The following is a 15,397-nucleotide window of genomic DNA, read 5'->3' as shown; positions in this document are numbered from 1 at the left end:
AGACGAGCTGGTGTTTTTTGACCGAGAGCTGGGGCCACGAATCCCCCTCTGGAGGGAAATGACGTGTGTGTATTTGCTACTGCAGATACTAAGCACCCATCTAGTGGTAATAGAAGCCCGTTTTTTTTTTTTTTTTTTGTATATCTGCTACCATCAACTACCTTCTGTTATTATCGCTATTTTCCTCTAGTATCTACTACTACCCATACATACATTCCTCTAGTGTCTACTATTACAGCTATATTCTTCTGGTGTCCCGTAATACTACCAGGGTTCAGGAGTAGAAATTATTCATGTCTGAGTAATGCCTTAGGTGCTACTCATTGAGCGTAAATTTCGTGTGAACAGCTATGGCGATGTAATATCATTGCTTTATATGGAAGAGAACACCACCTTGTGCTAGAACTATACGGTCGATGTTGAACCTATTGCGATCTACCTATCGAGCATCTATTGTAACATATAAAAAACATTCCACCACTTAACGCCAAACTCCCAGTGCTGTTCATACATTCGTTTCCATTCGTCATAATTCTTAATATACAAACTCGATTGATCATACAGGACGAGAATCATGTCATCATGCCATCATGCCGCCATGCTGCTCTCCCTTTCGAGAAATTGGCAATCACAAATCACGCAAGTGATTTCATCGAAATTGGTTCATGTATTCTTCCACCTTCTCGTGAGTAGGGCACATGTGTGTCCAGATTTCTTCCTGCTCCCCGAAATCATGCAAACCATGGGCGAGGTCGGCCACCTCACGCCCAGCACAAATAACGAATCGCCAAGTACGACGGAACCATGCCTTTACCCGTACTGAGAACTCATTGGGTATCTTGAGGCGAACAGCAACCCATTTGTGATCAGGTGCGTGGTCCGTCCGAAGAGGCTCTGTGGGCTCGGGTGGTTGCTCTGCAGATTGTAGTAACTGCTCGTCTGCCCACATGTTGTATTTGGTCTGTTCCGGGGGCAGTACTTTTTTCAGAAATTCCAAGGATGCCGTGATAGTGAGAGAGATTGCCCGTGTCGGATTGACCATGGACTTCATTAGTATTGACATCCATTGAGGATAAAGCACGGCGAGGTCGGTCATTGCGAGATGAGTTGATCCAACTATTGTGAGCATCCAGCACAATGCCCCAGATTCACGCGCTTCATCACTAAACTCGACGACTTTATCAAAATTGTCTTTCCAGTGCATGAAAGCCTCGGATGAGATTGATATAAGCGGCTTGGCGATCCTTTCTTTTTGGTTCTCTGAAGCTGGAGGCGTTGCTTGACCCCAGGCATCCAGAATAACTCCCTGACCTATCCATTCGAGTGTATGATCGCGACAAACCTGAACCGTAGTCGCACCTCCGAACGAGTGTCCCATCATGGTGACATTATTTAGAAACATGCTGCCTTTCCAGTCTTCCCAGTTGACGCCATTAAGACCGACGGAGCTAGATGCCACATTGCCTTTCTTTCGGAGATTCAGAGACGCAACATCATCTCCATGACCAGAATTGAGTAGATCGAGAATATGGAAGGCCTCTTTTACCTCTTCTTGCCTCAGTTCAATTTGAGCCGATCTCAAAGTGTGATCAACACCTCTGCGGTTATGAGGAGAGGTGTCCTGGGCATTGTCTTTGGGAAGAATATAGTCGACAACATAGTATGGATTCAATCCCTCTTTCCTTCGACGTTGTACCTTCTTATCTTTGGCATCATTTTCTTTGCCATCGTTATTTGTGTGTATTTCGGCCGTTGATGATTCTATAGCCGCAGCCTCAACATTGCTTGGAAGACTGACATATGTCCTGGCACCGCTGCCATCACGATGTTCTATCGCTACCACAACAAATCCGAAGCTCGCAAGTTCTCCACAGATTGAGCTGTAGCAGAGTCGCGAGCCGCCAAGTCCATGGCTGAAGATGATGACGGGAAATTTTGGCCGACTTGTAGGATCTTCTTCTTCCTCTCTGGCCTTCTGTCCGGTTGGGCCAGAGTCATTGCATATGTCTTCCGGCCAGTGAGCAGCCAGTTTGGCATTTCGAAATGCGGGCAGCTTTGTGAAGAGAGAGGTGCAGGCAAGGTAGGCGGTAACTGGGAGTGCTGGAATGTGAAGATACTTGGCGTAGCCCTTGGCAGTTGCAGCTCTTGGTCGTGGCATCCAGTCGACGCGATGGGGCTTTTCTGCACCAGTAGAAGTTTGTAGATCACACGGATAATATATTCCCATCAGGATCGTGTCCAGTCGAAGGACTGGTTTCCCGTTTCTTCGAAGTTTGGAAACAGGTCGGGGATCGCGGACTGGAACTTCGATGTCCATATATCCAACATTGTAAGGTCCATTGTAGTTAGGAAGTCGATGGAGAAATAGTTCTCTGAATGTCTTTCGTGGTTTAACAGCTGATCTGCGAAGAGGTTTAGTGTTGGCCGGTGGAGGATTCGCCATTGTGTTTATGCTGGAATGAGGATGAGGCCGCTGAAGTGTGTTGATGAGAGTTGAGCATGGTATTTGTGGTATTTGCTCATTTATTTGCTTTTTGCATAAAAATAAGTTCAAGCTTACTGGATCAGCACGGGGATTTATGTCGTCGTTGACTTTGATGTTGAATGTTTGGGCTGTGACGTCAAGACTACATGTGCTCGCACTCAAAGGCCGAAGCAGGCTTCCTTGCGGGTCTACAACGGTGCACATCGTCACTGCAACTTTCACATGCCTCAAAAAGAACTTTTACGAAAGATGCTGCAATCGATGAGAGAATTTAGGTTAACTAGAAAAAAAGTTAATGGGAAGCTCGACTGGAGTTTATATCACTGCAATAATTCTTTGATGCGGAAAATATTGATATATGGCAGGCTGAAACGTTTTGTCTATCCTTCTTGTTCAACAAGGCTCGCCATGTCGATCTTTGTTCCTTACACCTGCATTTTTTGAACACCTTTCACACAACTGTGGCCAGAATAAATTTATAATATTCAGATATACTCCGTATGTAAAGACAATATTTTTAAATTGTCTAACTACTGCACGATCAAGGCTTATTTGTTTACATCTTGGTAGCTGCCAACCATCCTTGAGATTAGACTTCCAATGTTCTTGAACTTTCTAGTTCACGCGAGCAGTCAATAAATGATGACGACATAATGCAGCCAAACATATCGAAGTAGCGTCGCACCGTTGAAAAGGGAATGGGGCTGTTTCCAGCCAATAGAAGGGCTTACTTTCAATGTCCTGCTAATTCGCTGTTCCTTGACTCATTCGCCGGCAAAAGTCGGGGCTAGATTAATCCGGCAGGGCAGTCCCCGCTCACGTGACAGATACCTCTCGCCCACAATCATTTGGCGAAATCCCCCAAAAATCTCACCGCGCCACTGCAGATTCAGCGTCCACAAATCATCGCCAAATCAATCTATCACCATGGGTAAAGTTCACGGATCTCTTGCCCGTGCCGGTACGTGCAAACTATCCCCAAAAGTTTCGCTTCTGTCTTCAAGCCCACTGACTTTTTTCTTCTCCAGGCAAGGTCAAGTCTCAGACTCCTAAAGTACGCCGAACCGACTCGCTCATCTCCCGCTGACGAACCCCAAATACTGATCATTTTTCCGCCCTACAGGTTGAGGCCCAGGAGAAGCCCAAGACCCCCAAGGGTCGTGCTCTTAAGCGCCACAAGTACACCCGACGATTCGTCAACGTCACTCTGACCGGTGGAAAGAGAAAGGTGAGAATATCGGAACAGATGGGAGTATCCGGAGTTACGTTGCTGACGACGGCGATAGATGAACCCCAACCCCGGCTCTTAAACGAATTAGACCATGGCTAGGGAGAGAAGGATGTAAAGATTGACAACGGGGCCGTTCTCCGATGGTTGCTTGATTTCAGCAGAAGGCAAATGGAATGAGTCGGGTCGATTGGCAGGCTGAGCATCATCCACAGTTTTGAGAGATGCGAAGAAGCGCGACGGCTTTACTCGGCGTCTGGTGTCGTTCGTCAATATAACGAATATTCGTCCGCGATGAAAAAGTCCCATTAGTGATAATTTTCGTGATGTTAAGATGGGTTGAAATCACAGGCGGTTCTACGAGGGAAACCAACCACAAGTCTATCCTGTCCTGATTTGCGGCTGCCCGTCTGTCGGAGGTGTTTTAGTACATATAAGAATTGTAATCTGCCGCGCTGATCTTTTACATATCTGCCCTTCATGCCTGCCTTCAAAATATTTAAGCCATGAACTAGCAATAGGTGCCCCTGACTTCATGCCCATATCACACCGGCATGGGTAGAGGATATTTAAGCGTATCGTTTACAACAATAAATATTGCCATATAGTTTATGTGTATGTGACTCTGCCGGCGATTTCTTGATAAAATTACAACAATTTTGATGACGATGATCTATGCCATCTCATAGAAGAAAGCGCTGTGAGCTGTCGCGGTCACGTGATAAATATCCAGCATCCAACTTCTCTGCCCCGCGGCCAATAGCTGATCTACAAAGCTTCAGCATTCGTTCAAACATCATTCTCCTCGCAAACATTAGCCATTGCCCAAGATGGCCGACGTAGAAATGGAAGTCGACGACGTCGCGCCGTCATCAACGCGAAACGAGTCCGAAATGCAGACACATACCAAGGCAACAGCGGTCCGGTCAATCGAAGGATGGATTATCATTGTCACAAATGTTCACGAGGAGGCCGACGAGGAAGCTTTGCAGGACAAGTTTGGCGATTATGGAGAGATCAAGAATCTTCACTTGAACCTCGATAGACGCAGTGGTTATGTCAAGGTATGAGACGTGTCGCAAAGCCAGGGCTTGCAAGCAGGACACTGACTCTTTTCCGCCAGGGCTACGCCTTGATAGAGTACGCAACACTAGAGGAAGCTCGAGCTGCAATCGACGGGGCGCATAATACAAAACTGCTAGATCAAACGGTGCAAGTCGATTTTGCCTTTGTCAGACCTCCCCCGGGCAAGGGTAGGCAGGGAGGAGGCAGAGCTGGAGGCAGGAGAGGACGCAGTCGAAGCAGAAGTCCCGACGCCAAGGGCAACGACGCATGAAGATTCTGAAATAATACTGGGACAATAAGTGTGCGGCCGATGTGATGGCCCGTGGTCATGGCATATCGGCATGTGTAATTTAATTCAGCGAGGTATGGGTCTTAGAAAGCGAATAATTGTCTGGTTCGTGGCTGACAGTATCTCTCTAGGATGCCAGAGTCAAGCCCGAAACCATTGGGATCTCATCATCACCATTATGAAGATGATGGCAAGGGGGCCGTGTCGAATTTGATGGATAGTAGGCACGGTGATTTTCAAGTTGGCTCTTGACTTGCCTAGGATGCAAATGAAACTATACGATACAGTTAATCACAACGCCGTGACCTCAGACTGGATGGTCTTGGGTCTAGAACAATACGATATCCTGAAAGCCCTTTCTGAGTAGCTTTGACTACCTATCACATAAATGGAAGATTATTGCGCGAAGTTTATCCTTCACACAGCCTGAGCCCTACAAACTGTGCATGGCCGCTGGGATTTGGAAGCATGCGGTATCCGATCACAAATCTTGATGTATGTACTCCGTATGTTGCTCGCCTAATACTGTAGCCAGTCGAGCTGCAGTCACGAGGTGGTACAAGATATCATCTATCAAAGAAATTCCCTCAAGTACAATCATATATTATCTGATGCTACCCGACATGATCTAATGAGCCCCGAGTTCACTTTGCTCTTAGCAAATGTGTTTTGTCGCGCTTGGAGCACGCTTTGGAACTCCTCTGCCGTCAATGGTGGCAGCCCCCACCTGGTAACTGAAGGCTCAGGATTTCCCCACTACAACATTCTCCAGTCAGCGTCCAGTTATTACAGAGGTATAGTGTACAAGTGCCTGGTCGGTGCAAGCTACAGGCACCTTATCCTCTTCGGTGACTTCATGCCCACTGTCGTCAGGCATGATCGCGACGACATTCGATCCCAATCTTCAGCAATCCGAGATACGCAGCCATTTCTCCGCGCGCGCCTCATAGCAATACGCAATTGGGTCTTAGAACAAACACTGTCCACACGCGATGCGCCATTGAGCCAACTGGCATGGCTCGCCAGGCGCATTTCGACTCGAGGATTATGCGCAAGCTACTCGGCAAGGCTGCGCCAGATGCCTCCAGCGGTGATCTGACCAACAGCCAAGGAAATATCCCGACCGTCTTCCGGCCTTCAAAGTCACAGAATGCCGTGCATCCGGTTGGCAGCCCCATTGCCTGCCTCGACATAACGCCGGATCATCGTGCCGTGGTCCTCGGCGGCCCTCACGTCCTCAAAACGATAGTTGCGGATTCCTCTGTCGACTCTAACTTCAGCTTCAAGTTCACCGATGGGGTGGATGTCAGGGCGGCAATTACGGCGCAGAAGCCGTCCGGTTCGGGAGGAAGTCTTGTTGCAGACCAGCTCAACATTCGCGATGTCAAGTGGCAAGGCGCGTCGACAGTCTTCACAGCTTGTGCCGCCGGGAGGATCTTCGCCTACGACGTTGCCAGGCTCGGCTCCGGAGGGGCATCTGATCCCCTTGACTACATACAGATCCAGGAGGACTCGCGACAGGTCAACAGCTTGGATGTGAACCCTCATCTCAAGAGCTGGGTGCTGTCTGGCAGTCAGGATGGAGTCGTTCGCGTCTTTGACGTCTCTGCGCCTCTACAGACTCGGGCCGGCTTCCTGACCTTTAGACAGCGATACTCACAGTTGAAGACCAATGATTCAGTTAGACAAGTCAAGTGGTCACCCAAAGTCGGCCACGAGATGGCGTGCTGTACCGATTCCGGTGTGATTATGAAATGGGATGTACGGCAGGCAGCACGGCCTTTACTGCGGATCAATGCACACGAAAAATCCTGCTCCGCCATTGCTTGGCATTCGGATGGCATCCATTTGATCAGCGCCGGCTGGGATGCAAAGCTGCACGTATGGGACTTTGGAGCCTCGGCAGACAAGCGGCAGAAGCCCAAATGGAGCATCACTACACCAGCGCCTGTGACCACGGTCGCTTGGCGACCCGGCCTTTGGTCTGCAACCGCTCAGACCCGTCGTCTTGCCCAAGTTGCCGTGACTTACGATGAGACAAGCAATCGACGATATGGCACTTCGGTTGTCCACATTTGGGATCTGGCAAGGCCCGCAATGCCTTACAAGGAGATTGAGAGGTTCGACAGCTCACCGTCAGCACTCTCATGGCTAGATCAAGACATGCTCTGGACGGTAGGGCGGGACGGCATGTTCAATCAGTGCGATGTTGCCTACGCACCAAAGGTCATCGACCGGATGTCTACCTCTGCTATGGCCTTTTCATCCAGAGGAGACGTAGTCATGTTCCTTGACGAGCGACCGCAACCTCCTCGGCCACACCCATCTGTCGGCCATGACTCCGAGGTGGTGCCCCGAACTCCATTCAGCACAAGCCCCAATACTCCAATGCTCAGCGTCAGCCGAAGTGATTCAGAAGAGGACGTGCTGGGCAGCTTTCTGGGACCACGAAGGCGAACGATTCGGAAAAGGAGGTTTAGCACTAGATCTGGCTTGCCAATGAGCACCACTCCGCCGTCCTTGCCCAGCTTATCGGATGATGGGAAGCAAGTTCTTGGCTTGGAGCAGTCAATCAATGTTACTGGGATGTTCAAGACCCAGCAAGGCATGGCATCGGGTCATGTTCCATCTGCAAAGTCGGTCGGTGTATACCAATATCTTTCTAGCATCTACCTGGAAACACTTCAGCGAGAATTACCTCTAGATAAAGGCGACAAGTCACTCGTCGAGCGAGTGGCGGGCATCATGGAGGAGTATGCTGTGGCGGCGGAGAACGTCCGATTATATCGCCTTTCGCAAACATGGCGCATCCTAGCTTATGCCATGTCCCTACTGATGGAGAGACGTGCGGACTACCACCTGAGGCTTCGGACAGCTCGATTCCGTAAAAGGAGTCTTGACGAAGGAAAGGGCAGTCTTAAGAAGACGCCTAGCCACATCCATGTCAGCCGCCTCGCCAAGGTCGAAGATCCCCCGCGTAGACCATCAGGGCAAGCCGGCAGTGTCGATGGCCGCTTATCAATGGCGAGGTCTCTGCTGTCGGAGGAAATTGAGAGCACGTCCAATGTTCCAACGCCTCTTGCGAGACCTGTGGGCGAGGGCGATACGGTTGAGTGGGACGAGCGACATTATCTACATGGAAAAAAATTAACACCCATCATCGAGCCCGAGAGCCTCAACTTAGGACCTTCTGCTCATGGCTCCTATCGTCCAAGTCCACGCCAGCGTCACGATTCAGCCCCAATTTCAGAGATGAGTCACGACAGCGAAGCATCCAAGATATCCATCACAGAGGGGTACGACTTTTACGACATGGAGGCTTTAGCAAAAGCTATCGATGTGCCAATGACCAAGAAACCTCAAGATGATGCTGAAAAGCTCCAGCGGTTAAAGGCCATACGGCATGATTCGACTGATAGCTTTGCTCAAGTGTTTTCTGCCTCTGATAGTAGCGATCCCACTTCGCCGAGGAGAGACTCGTCTAATCCCCCTAGCTCGTTGAAGCCTGAATCATTAAAAATATCGGCGATAGGCAACAAAATCGGTGCAGAGTTTGCTAGCTTAGCTCACGATGATAGCGAGCAGCATTCCCCGAAACAAACCAAGGGGCTGTCAAATGGCACCGCAACTCATCCGCGTGCAGACTCCCCTGAAGAGGTCTTCATGATTTCTCAGACGACCGCTGCCACGGACGAGACTTTTCCGTCTCAAATATCGTTTGCTTCACAAACCGACTCGGAAGTCCATCAGGGATTTGCAGGTCATCACCCAACTCCATCCAAAGACATTCAAACGGCGAAACCTGCCAGCCCTGCCCCAGTGGTGACGGCCCCCGAGTACGATCCCAGCCCCAATGTTGTTGTGACCGATTATTTCCCCTGGCCAGGTGATGGACCTTATCCTTTCCCCACAGACACACCAGAATCCAAAACCTTTGCGCCGCGCAGCATGCTTGCATGCCCACTTGATCCATACTCTCTCATAACGCGTGCTCTGGAATTCGAGTCACGGACTTCGGCACTCAACGCCTCTGCGATAGTGCTCTTACTCAAGCCCCTGGTCCCCGAGTCTATCATTGACACCTTTCAAGCAACTGCAGTCTTGCGGCAGCATCACTCTCGTCTCATGGGAATGAGCCTCTTCGTCGAGGCTGCGCTTCTGCGCAATCTGGCAATCAAAGGCTGGCCTGCTGGCCTGCCCTACTGGGGCGAGAACTACACCTCCTTATTCACGCCAGCGCAACAGGGGGTCAAAGCAGGCTTCATGTGCTCAAACTGTCGGAAGCCCCGAGAAATCGACCGGAGTAACGGGGACTCTGCCTTTTGGACATGCGAAAAGTGTCGCCAGACGGTAACGCCCTGCGCGGTATGTGGACATAGGGATGCAGAAATCGCCAGCTCGATGCCCACCGAAGTCGTCGACATCCCCAGCATCGAGTCCTGGATGACGGAGTGGTGGTACTGTCCTAGCTGTTGCCATGGTGGTCACGCATCGTGCATGCAGACCTGGCACGCCGCCCTCCGCCCGTCCGAGGCAACCTCGTCGTCTACCGTATACAGCGACGGATGCTGTCCCGTCGACGGCTGCGGGCATGCTTGTCTGCCTGGAAAATACAGGGGCGAGACGGCGACAGCCCGAGCTAACGAGCTCAGCCACGCCGTGGTGGATGGCAGTCGCATGCGGGACGGAATCGCGGGGGTTAGCACCAGCAGGAGGTCCAGCCCAGGGCGAACTGGTCCAAGTAGCATGAGCGTGGATCGCAGTATCAGGAGCGATGCCAATGATGTCCTGCAGAGCAAAGCTGTCGGAATGGCGAGGGAAGCGCTGAATAAGAGCAGTGGAGGAGGCATCCTGAGTTCAAGTCCTGGGCGAACCATGACTGGCGAGAGGGAGAGGAGGAAGAGCGTCAAGTTTGCTAGGACAGAGCGTTGAAATGTGAGGCGGGTGTATGATGCCTTCTTTTTCGGGAGGATTTGTCAGTATTTGCTTTGTTTTCTTTACTTTCAGCACGGTGTTCTGGGAGAACTATTGGGTTTGCTGTTGGGCAAAGCGGGGTTTTGTGTCTTTAGGAGCTGTCACAGCAGCATATCAGGGGAAATCCAATAGAAACGTGTACAACCCATGAAATTTTGAACAGTCAATAAACGAATACAATTGTGATGAGAATAATCCATCAAGCTCTATTTAATCGCTTTGTTGGTACGCTGAACATATAAGATACACGGCTACTGCCGCCGCTGTGGAGGATATCTCAACCCTCCCTCCTCCTCCAATTTGAAAGACACCCATACTTAGTGCCCCTGACCTCCTTTTATGCTTCAACCTGCAATATTCTCTCTAAGACCCTTCGTCCTCAGCGTAAACTTAGCATCGCCAGAAGCAAACGGCAAGCCCAAGTCTCTATCCGGACTCCACGCCCCATCAGCCACATCGCCTCCCGCGCCATTACTATTACCATTACCGTTGCCATTACCATGCGCACTATTGCTCTTCGCAATGGCGTTTCTCAGAGCATCAGCATGCTGGGACGTAAAGTCACTATCCGAGCTCCCACGCCTACTGCCCGCAGCACTACTGCTCTCCCCATCCATCAGCGACGGCACAGCCGAGAGCCTCCCCTTAAGCCTCCCTGCCCAGAGGCCCCTGACGCCGCCCTTCTTCCGCGCAGGAACCTCTTCTGAGCCGGCGCTGCAAACGTACAAAAGGTACTTAAGATTCGGAAGCGTTTGTCGAATGTCGACCACTTTGAGGCCCTGAGAGGCACATAGAGCTTCAATATCCTTGTTGAGGAGGAACCAGGCGTATTCGAAGCGCCACTGCAGGGCGGTTGATCCTCCCCTTGGAAGATAGAGAGGAAATTCTCTACGAGAGCCGCTTTTGTCCGAGAGAAGAGAGATGTCATCCTTTGCGTAGGAGCGAGAGCCATAATGATATAGCGGATAAGGCAGCGCATGACCCAAGTAAAGCTGCAAATGGCGCGTGACTAGCGCAACCAGCCCCAACCCAGCTGAAAGAACGTCTTCGTTGAGGGTCCTGGCAGTGGCGGCATCGTATATCGAGTTTGGCAGCGGCACGTCACAGATCTGGAAAGAAAGCGGGGGCGTATTGGGTATGGGTGTAATGGGGAAGATGTCGGCCAGCTCGGAGCAGATGCGGCGACGCTGGCCCCGGATTTGCTGCTGCGTCTGTTCCAGTAGCTGTTTGGAGGCCAGCAGCGTCTCGCGGTTGTTTCTAATATCTTCATCTACCTTTTCCTGGAGCTCTCTACCTGTAGCAATGGCAGCACTCCGCTTGCGCAACGACTCCTGCAATTCGTCCCTTCTCGCCAGTGTAAGTTTATTTGTGCGCTTCTGTATGGCGACGTACTTTTGGGCCAGAGCAACCTCTTGCTCGGCCACGTCCGGCGGATCGGTAGTAGTGCTATTTAGGATCTCGTTAATCTGCTCCATAATTCGTTGCTGAGTCTGGATAGCATCTTCAATGGAGCTCTCGAGGTTGGCCAACTTCATCAATGCATTATATGACGAGGTTGCAACGGGAGGAGCGTTTCTCGGCTCGGATTGTCTCGTCGGAAAGTCAAAAGAGTAGACGCCGTCTTCGAGGTGGAATATGAGCGCATTCGGGGGGTATTGGCGGTCCAGCAGCGTGCCAATGAAGTTGAGGTTCCTGAGATCAACCAGCTCCTCCAGCAGAAAAGTCCATGTCGTCTGCTTCAGCCGCCTGGCCCATACTCGGATGACGATACGGCACGATCTGGAGACATCGCCCCCCCGGGATGCGAGATCGAAGAATTGGAAGTTGAAGTTCTAGAATGGACAAGAAGAAAAAAGCAAGTCAGCGTCGGAGCCTTTGCGAGCTTTGTCATGATGCGCAGGATCCGGTTGGCTCATACCGCCGATCTCTCGCGCACTTCGCTGACGTAGACGGGCTCGTCGATGCCGGCCACGTGCAGCGAGAAGAAGACGTCCCCGAGAGTGTCGTCCAGCAGCTCCTTGAGCCGCTTCTGCCTCTGGGCCGGGCTGAGGCTGACGGTGCTGAGGCTCGTCCTCCGGGGCGGCTGCGACCTGGACCGTTCGGGCCGCGCCTCGTGCCGCAAGTTGTCCGACGACCGCGAGCCATGCAGCTGCCCGGCCTCCTTGAGCGCGCCCAGCTTGTTGGGGCTCCTAATCAGGGCGACATCGTCCGAGGTGCGCAGCTGCACGGGGGCAAACGACAGATTCCGCAGCGAGAGGCCCTTGAGGTGACGGAGCTTGCGGTTCTGCGGTAACAGACGCGGCCGGCGAGGTTCGGAAAGCGAGGACATGGATGCGAGGCTCGAAGCATGTCGTCAGACGATCGGAGACTGGAGTCGGCTCTCGCGACCTGCACGATGGAGTTGCGCCTTACTGGAGCATATCACAGGCTCGGCTTGGATGAGGTTCGTCACTGTTAGGTTACGAATGCACTGGGGGTGGGAATGTAGTGGGAGAAGCTCCGAGGCCCGGCCATAAGCATAAGACGTAGCGGGCGTGGCATGCCTTGTAGCTCTGCACTGAGAAACTGGGGCAAGGTACAAGCTTGGTGCTTTCTGCAGTACGGCTATTTGCATACCTAACTGATATTGAGTAGAGCAGAACTCGAGCTTCATGGGCTAGCTAAGAGGGTAATACAAGAAGGCAAGATAAACATGGAGAGCAATAGAAAAAGAAAAAGAAAAATAGCAAGTGCGCATCTGTGCCCGTGGACAGAAGCAATTCTACTAAAAATAGCCTTGCATTATGCCACGCGAGTGAGAAGCATCCAATTAATATCCTGCATGCTGATGCATATGCTCAAAGCTCTGTTGGCACTTACATCATGCAGTCATGTCTTTCTCCCCTGAGTCACTACTACTGGCTATCATTGAAGCACGCATCACCGATGAATTCTAGTGAGCATTTTAATGGGCATTTATCTTTGCACAACACGTTCATTTATTACTATAGTTTATTCTCATTCTATAGTCTCTAGCCACAAAGCAGCTCTTGCCCTAGACTTGAATGTCATTGATGACTTGACGTCTTTTTCTTTATCGCACCAGTCGTATCCTACCCTGGAACAAAAAATTCACAATCCGGAGAAGACAGAAATGCCCTCCCTGCCGCCCATGATATCCATATCCATGACCTTAGACAATGAGTACCGATGAGAAAAGAAATGGGGAAATTAAAGTAGGAAGAAGAGGAAAAGAAGAAGAATCATAAGAATCATAAGCAGGGGTAGGATAACGTGTCGAAACCGAACGATGCGTAGATAGCATCAGAAGCCTTTCGACTTGATAAAGTCCCCAAGGCTGAGGTCGGACGTCTTCTTGATCAGATTCACTAGAGGCAGAAACAGGCCGTTCGTTGCAGTACCAGCAGCCGCAGCGTCATTGATGGCCAACAGCTCATCCCACGACTTCCAGTACCATCCGTCGCACTTGTTCTTCTCCAAGACCTATTGACACCCGTTAGCCACCTCATCTAGCATGACATTCTGTCTGATTGATAACGGGGAAAGGGGGTGAAGAAGGCCATGTTTTCCACCCATAATTCCCGAGAGTCTTACCTGTGGCACCTGGTTCGGGTCCTTCATGACGAACTTGGCGAAGATTGTAATGTAGTGCTTGCCTTCCTTCAGAAACACATCATTCGTAATAGTAAAGACACCCTTTCCTTCGACCTCAAGGCCCGTTTCCTCAAGCGTCTCTCGCGCGCCACATTTCAGGAGCTCCTCCCCAGGCTCCAAGTGTCCGCCAGGGAACTGCCATGTGCCTGTGGAAACCCCCTTTCGTTAGCCCTCATGTCAACAAAAAACGCGCATATATACGCTTTTTATCCCATTCCAAGGCAGATTGGAACACGCTACGGAATTCCATGAGGATGAGGTGAGGAAAAAAAGGGGACACTTACCCTCGCCATGGCTGCCCTTTCGGATGCTGCAGAGGAATTTGCCCTCTCTGTTTTGGATCACAGCCGTGACACCAACTCTTGGAACAGCAACTTTTGGAAGTTTGGCTGGCGTTGGAGCTGCTTGATCGGTGGTGTTGTTTATTTCGGTGGTGGATGCGACATCCTCTCCTAGAACCTGGATTGCCGTTTCTGGCTCGCCGGATGTAATTTTGACACTTGAATCTTCAGCCGACATTTTGAATATTGGTCAATGAGAAGGATCGAAAGTTGAATAGAATAAGACGAGAGCGATTCACAGTTGCCTCAATATTGGATATTTTACATTCAATGCAGCAGACAACGGGGTCTTTTAAGTACATGATGAGCCATACCTGTGCAACAGGGCTTATGTAATGCCTCAACAAGGCATTCTCGCGATTCAAGGCACCAGTTCCTTTTCTTTGACGACCGAGCCGCCAAATGCAAAAAACTCCACAAAATGCACAAAGCGGAGAGATATCATCAAAGAAAAGAGTCACTACCTGGTGTGTCGCGTGCCGCCGGCCCGAGCAAACATCCTTCAAGTTCATACACTTTCCTTTAACCTAGCCCTAGCCGACAGTCAGGCTCAATCCCAGGAGGGGCTGTGCTTCGGTCATTGCCTTTGTTCTCTTGGTGTCACCAGGCAACTGACTGCCCACTTATCAATTGCACAGCCTACGGAATATTATCATCAACCGACGGGACTCCTCCTCTTTCAAAAACCATCAAGGTGCCCTCGATTTCGCGCGCATGTTTGCTTCTTTGTTCTTTAACAAGCCGGCCGTGGCCCTCAGTCTCGTGACGCCGTTGTCTTGGACCAGAGGCCTTGGCCATGCGACAAGAATGAGATGAAAAGAAGAAGAAGATCAGGAGGCCTACTGGTGCTACCGATTCCAATCCAAGGATGATCAGCGGCTCTGGATGAAACGAGGCAACAGCTTCAGTAGACGCGGGCACAAGACAAAGGAAAGGCGCTGCAAACATCCCTATACTACGAGTACTAAGATCAAAGAGATGCTGGCGAATACTGCTCGAAACAACACCGGCAAGGCATTTCGCCTCCCCCCTTACTTATTTCCTCTCACCCTCAGGCCAATGGCCTTTGACCGGAGCAAAGTCCTGCAATGTTAACTGTCTCGGCCAGTCATTCAGTGAGACGCGCTGGCCCTGGCGGAGCAAGGAATTCGTGCTGTCTCAGGGCCACATTATGGGAGGCAAGGGAGACCAGCCTGCCAGGGCTATGCGTTGTCAACTTGTGAGTGGTATTCCCTCTCACCGGTCCTCTCCAAGGTGTCGCTGCACCTGCAGGCAGAGTTGATGTGACGTAGCCAGTGTTTTGCGTAGGTGAGCCTGCATTAAACGGAAGACCATCCTATTATTCCATCAGCCTCAATAAC

The 15,397-nt window shown here is 50.8% G+C and overlaps 6 protein-coding genes across 6 annotated transcripts; 3 read left to right on the top strand and 3 right to left on the bottom strand.

Moving 5' to 3' along the window:
• Positions 1-369: 369 nt before the first annotated feature.
• Positions 370-2,657, bottom strand: V8C40DRAFT_230812. Its single transcript, XM_083212798.1, has one exon. It carries the CDS (start codon positions 2,441-2,443, stop codon positions 650-652), a length of 1,794 nt encoding a protein of 597 aa, XP_083079445.1. The 5' UTR covers positions 2,444-2,657; the 3' UTR covers positions 370-649.
• A 597-nt stretch (positions 2,658-3,254) lies between these two features.
• On the top strand, positions 3,255-4,010 carry V8C40DRAFT_230808 (40S ribosomal protein eS30). Its single transcript, XM_083212797.1, is given in 5 exon segments — positions 3,255-3,446; positions 3,514-3,539; positions 3,609-3,707; positions 3,724-3,727; positions 3,770-4,010. 5 exon segments carry the CDS (start codon positions 3,413-3,415, stop codon positions 3,793-3,795), a joined length of 189 nt encoding a protein of 62 aa, XP_083079444.1. The 5' UTR covers positions 3,255-3,412; the 3' UTR covers positions 3,796-4,010.
• A 419-nt stretch (positions 4,011-4,429) lies between these two features.
• On the top strand, positions 4,430-5,669 carry V8C40DRAFT_230806 (RBM8 family RNA-binding protein). The gene is made up of 2 exons (XM_083212796.1): positions 4,430-4,777; positions 4,837-5,669. The coding sequence occupies exons 1-2, from the start codon at positions 4,544-4,546 to the stop codon at positions 5,047-5,049; spliced, it is 447 nt and encodes a 148-aa protein (XP_083079443.1). The 5' UTR covers positions 4,430-4,543; the 3' UTR covers positions 5,050-5,669.
• A 241-nt stretch (positions 5,670-5,910) lies between these two features.
• Positions 5,911-10,255, top strand: V8C40DRAFT_230802 (uncharacterized protein). The gene has a single exon (XM_083212795.1). The coding sequence runs from the start codon at positions 6,082-6,084 to the stop codon at positions 9,997-9,999; it is 3,918 nt and encodes a 1,305-aa protein (XP_083079442.1). The 5' UTR covers positions 5,911-6,081; the 3' UTR covers positions 10,000-10,255.
• On the bottom strand, positions 10,211-12,514 carry V8C40DRAFT_230800 (uncharacterized protein). Its single transcript, XM_083212794.1, has 2 exons — positions 11,960-12,514; positions 10,211-11,873 (listed from the first exon to the last, which is right to left on the bottom strand). Exons 1-2 carry the CDS (start codon positions 12,368-12,370, stop codon positions 10,386-10,388), a joined length of 1,899 nt encoding a protein of 632 aa, XP_083079441.1. The 5' UTR covers positions 12,371-12,514; the 3' UTR covers positions 10,211-10,385.
• A 775-nt stretch (positions 12,515-13,289) lies between these two features.
• V8C40DRAFT_15472 (NUDIX hydrolase domain-like protein) lies at positions 13,290-14,444 on the bottom strand. Its single transcript, XM_083211355.1, has 3 exons — positions 13,980-14,444; positions 13,636-13,841; positions 13,290-13,524 (listed from the first exon to the last, which is right to left on the bottom strand). Exons 1-3 carry the CDS (start codon positions 14,212-14,214, stop codon positions 13,345-13,347), a joined length of 621 nt encoding a protein of 206 aa, XP_083079440.1. The 5' UTR covers positions 14,215-14,444; the 3' UTR covers positions 13,290-13,344.
• Positions 14,445-15,397: the final 953 nt, after the last annotated feature.

This window comes from Trichoderma camerunense (genome assembly GCF_050948025.1).
Source record: "Trichoderma camerunense strain CBS 138272 chromosome Unknown V8C40scaffold_1, whole genome shotgun sequence".
Classification (NCBI taxonomy): domain Eukaryota; kingdom Fungi; phylum Ascomycota; class Sordariomycetes; order Hypocreales; family Hypocreaceae; genus Trichoderma; species Trichoderma camerunense.
This window is presented reverse-complemented; position numbering and strand designations above follow the sequence as displayed.

Excerpts from the sequence above, each read along its gene's own strand:
- V8C40DRAFT_230808 (XM_083212797.1), top strand. The coding sequence starts at position 3,413 with ATGGGTAAAGTTCACGGATCTCTTGCCCGTGCCG. Across the intron at positions 3,447-3,513 it reads CGGATCTCTTGCCCGTGCCG|GCAAGGTCAAGTCTCAGACT; the intron begins GTACGTGCAAAC and ends TTTCTTCTCCAG. Across the intron at positions 3,540-3,608 it reads TCAAGTCTCAGACTCCTAAA|GTTGAGGCCCAGGAGAAGCC; the intron begins GTACGCCGAACC and ends TCCGCCCTACAG.
- V8C40DRAFT_230812 (XM_083212798.1), bottom strand. The coding sequence starts at position 2,443 with ATGGCGAATCCTCCACCGGCCAACACTAAACCTCTTCGCAGATCAGCT.
- V8C40DRAFT_230802 (XM_083212795.1), top strand. The coding sequence starts at position 6,082 with ATGGCTCGCCAGGCGCATTTCGACTCGAGGATTATGCGCAAGCTACTC.
- V8C40DRAFT_15472 (XM_083211355.1), bottom strand. The coding sequence starts at position 14,214 with ATGTCGGCTGAAGATTCAAGTGTCAAAATTACATCCGGCGAGCCAGAA. Across the intron at positions 13,842-13,979 it reads AAAGGGCAGCCATGGCGAGG|GCACATGGCAGTTCCCTGGC; the intron begins GTAAGTGTCCCC and ends GGGTTTCCACAG. Across the intron at positions 13,525-13,635 it reads ACCCGAACCAGGTGCCACAG|GTCTTGGAGAAGAACAAGTG; the intron begins GTAAGACTCTCG and ends GGGTGTCAATAG.
- V8C40DRAFT_230800 (XM_083212794.1), bottom strand. The coding sequence starts at position 12,370 with ATGTCCTCGCTTTCCGAACCTCGCCGGCCGCGTCTGTTACCGCAGAAC. Across the intron at positions 11,874-11,959 it reads AAGTGCGCGAGAGATCGGCG|AACTTCAACTTCCAATTCTT; the intron begins GTATGAGCCAAC and ends TGTCCATTCTAG.
- V8C40DRAFT_230806 (XM_083212796.1), top strand. The coding sequence starts at position 4,544 with ATGGCCGACGTAGAAATGGAAGTCGACGACGTCGCGCCGTCATCAACG. Across the intron at positions 4,778-4,836 it reads GACGCAGTGGTTATGTCAAG|GGCTACGCCTTGATAGAGTA; the intron begins GTATGAGACGTG and ends CTTTTCCGCCAG.